The sequence below is a fragment of the Myotis lucifugus genome, unplaced genomic scaffold (assembly GCF_000147115.1).
Source record: "Myotis lucifugus unplaced genomic scaffold, Myoluc2.0 scaffold_892, whole genome shotgun sequence".
Taxonomy (NCBI): domain Eukaryota; kingdom Metazoa; phylum Chordata; class Mammalia; order Chiroptera; family Vespertilionidae; genus Myotis; species Myotis lucifugus.
The window spans coordinates 43,411-45,046 of NW_005871940.1; the positions used below are offsets into that span (position 1 = coordinate 43,411).

The 1,636-nt window shown below is 42.6% G+C and overlaps 1 protein-coding gene across 1 annotated transcript in view; it reads right to left on the reverse strand.

The window, feature by feature from the left end:
* The window catches only part of LOC102432193 (adhesion G protein-coupled receptor E2-like), a 35,420-nt gene extending 34,254 nt beyond the window's left edge, over nt 1-1,166 (reverse strand). Inside the window, exon 1 of the mRNA XM_023747489.1 lies at nt 1,163-1,166. Coding sequence (XP_023603257.1) covers nt 1,163-1,166 — 4 coding nt within the window. The remainder of the gene's footprint in view (nt 1-1,162) is intronic.
* Between the last annotated feature and the right edge of the window lie 470 nt (nt 1,167-1,636).

The following is a 1,636-nucleotide window of genomic DNA, read 5'->3' on the forward strand; positions in this document are numbered from 1 at the left end:
CTTCACCAGCAGCAGTGTTACCATGGCCACGTTTGGAAAACAGGGCAGAGCTCCTTCTTCTGAGGTGGGCAGGATTAATATCCGCCCCATTTAGTAGAGAGACACACTCTCTCAATTTCCCAGAAGGCTCCTTGTAATGCCCTCGGACATGTCTTCCGACATCACCCTGGGAATGCATAGACACGTTATCGTGGTGATGTAGAGAGACACGCCCCTGGAGAGCACAGTATCAGAGCCTTTCTGAGGTAAGATTAAGAGCTCTACTCAAACACAATTTTTTCCTGTTCCCACATTCTGTACATCACAATGACTTGTTAATAAAACAACAAAGACTTTCAGCTTTTAGGGCTTCTAGCCACTGCAGTTTTTTTCCCACTGCGGACATGCGCAGCAGGGAAAAAGACACACAGAGGACATGTCACACTAGCCATGCTGCAGCTGCATTTTTTTGCTGATACGGATGCGGTATCAGTAACGCTACCGTGGCCACTAACCGCATGTGTTAGTGGCAAAACAAATGCATTTTGCACTGCGTTTGCTTCTCCCCCTTGCGCCTGTAAAAATGCGTGCTACAGGGCATTTGTGTTAACATGCACCACTGCACATTAGCATCAACGCAAACATGATGGAAACCTGTGTACCCTGCATTAACCCTAGCTGCGCTGCATTGCAGTACTGCACCACACTGCAACGGCAGCACGGCTAGTGTGAACGAACCCTAATTCAGTGGGTTGAACAAAAAGATTGTATAGAAATGTGATGAACTAAAGATTTTATTACAAAATCGCTTAATTTCAGGGTTTTAGAAGTAATTGGACAAATGAAAAACTGAAAATCAAATGTTCATACCTAATACTTGGATGAAACCCTTTCCTGGTAATGACAGCCTGAAGTCTTGTACTTATGGACATCACCAGATGCTGGGTTTTCTCCTTTGTAATGCTCTGCCAGGCTGTCACAGTAGGGGTATATATATAAATATCCTGCCATTTCCAGCTTTTAATAAGTAAAACTGTTGCAATGGGCATTTAAAAGTGGCACTTGGTTGTTTTTATAGAGTTCAGTGGATGCAATCTGACATTGATAATGGGCTCTTTCACACTATGTGCACTGCGGCTGTTTTTTGCCAGTAACGGAAATGCTAGTGGTAACTACTGGTTACCCATGTTTTGCACTGCCCTAGCACCTCCCATACAAGTGTGTCTGGAAGACACAGCAATGTGCACGCTATAGTGTGTTACCATAAACAAAGGGCCTGTGTGAAAGATACACAGGTTTCCTATGGAGGAAAGGGGTTGTTCTCTATGGTCAGGGTGTGCCTCTGTCCCATGTCTGAACTTTTTCAGATGATTTTGTTATATATATATTTTTTAGAAAGACCAAAAATGTTATAGTAGAGCAAATTTAATCACTTGGTTTTATACTTTACTGTCTAATTTTTAGAAAAGAATTTAATAAGAGAATGGTACTGGGTGGTTTTCCCCCCAAAATTAAACATGAGTGGGACAAAAGAAAAGAGAAGTGGACAGTGAATGCCGAGTGTTTAAGAGGGAGTGCACAACAAAATATTTTTTCAGCGAAGTTCTATTATTGTATTCATGCCTTGGTGTCCACGGGCACGCTTGCGTGCATGAAT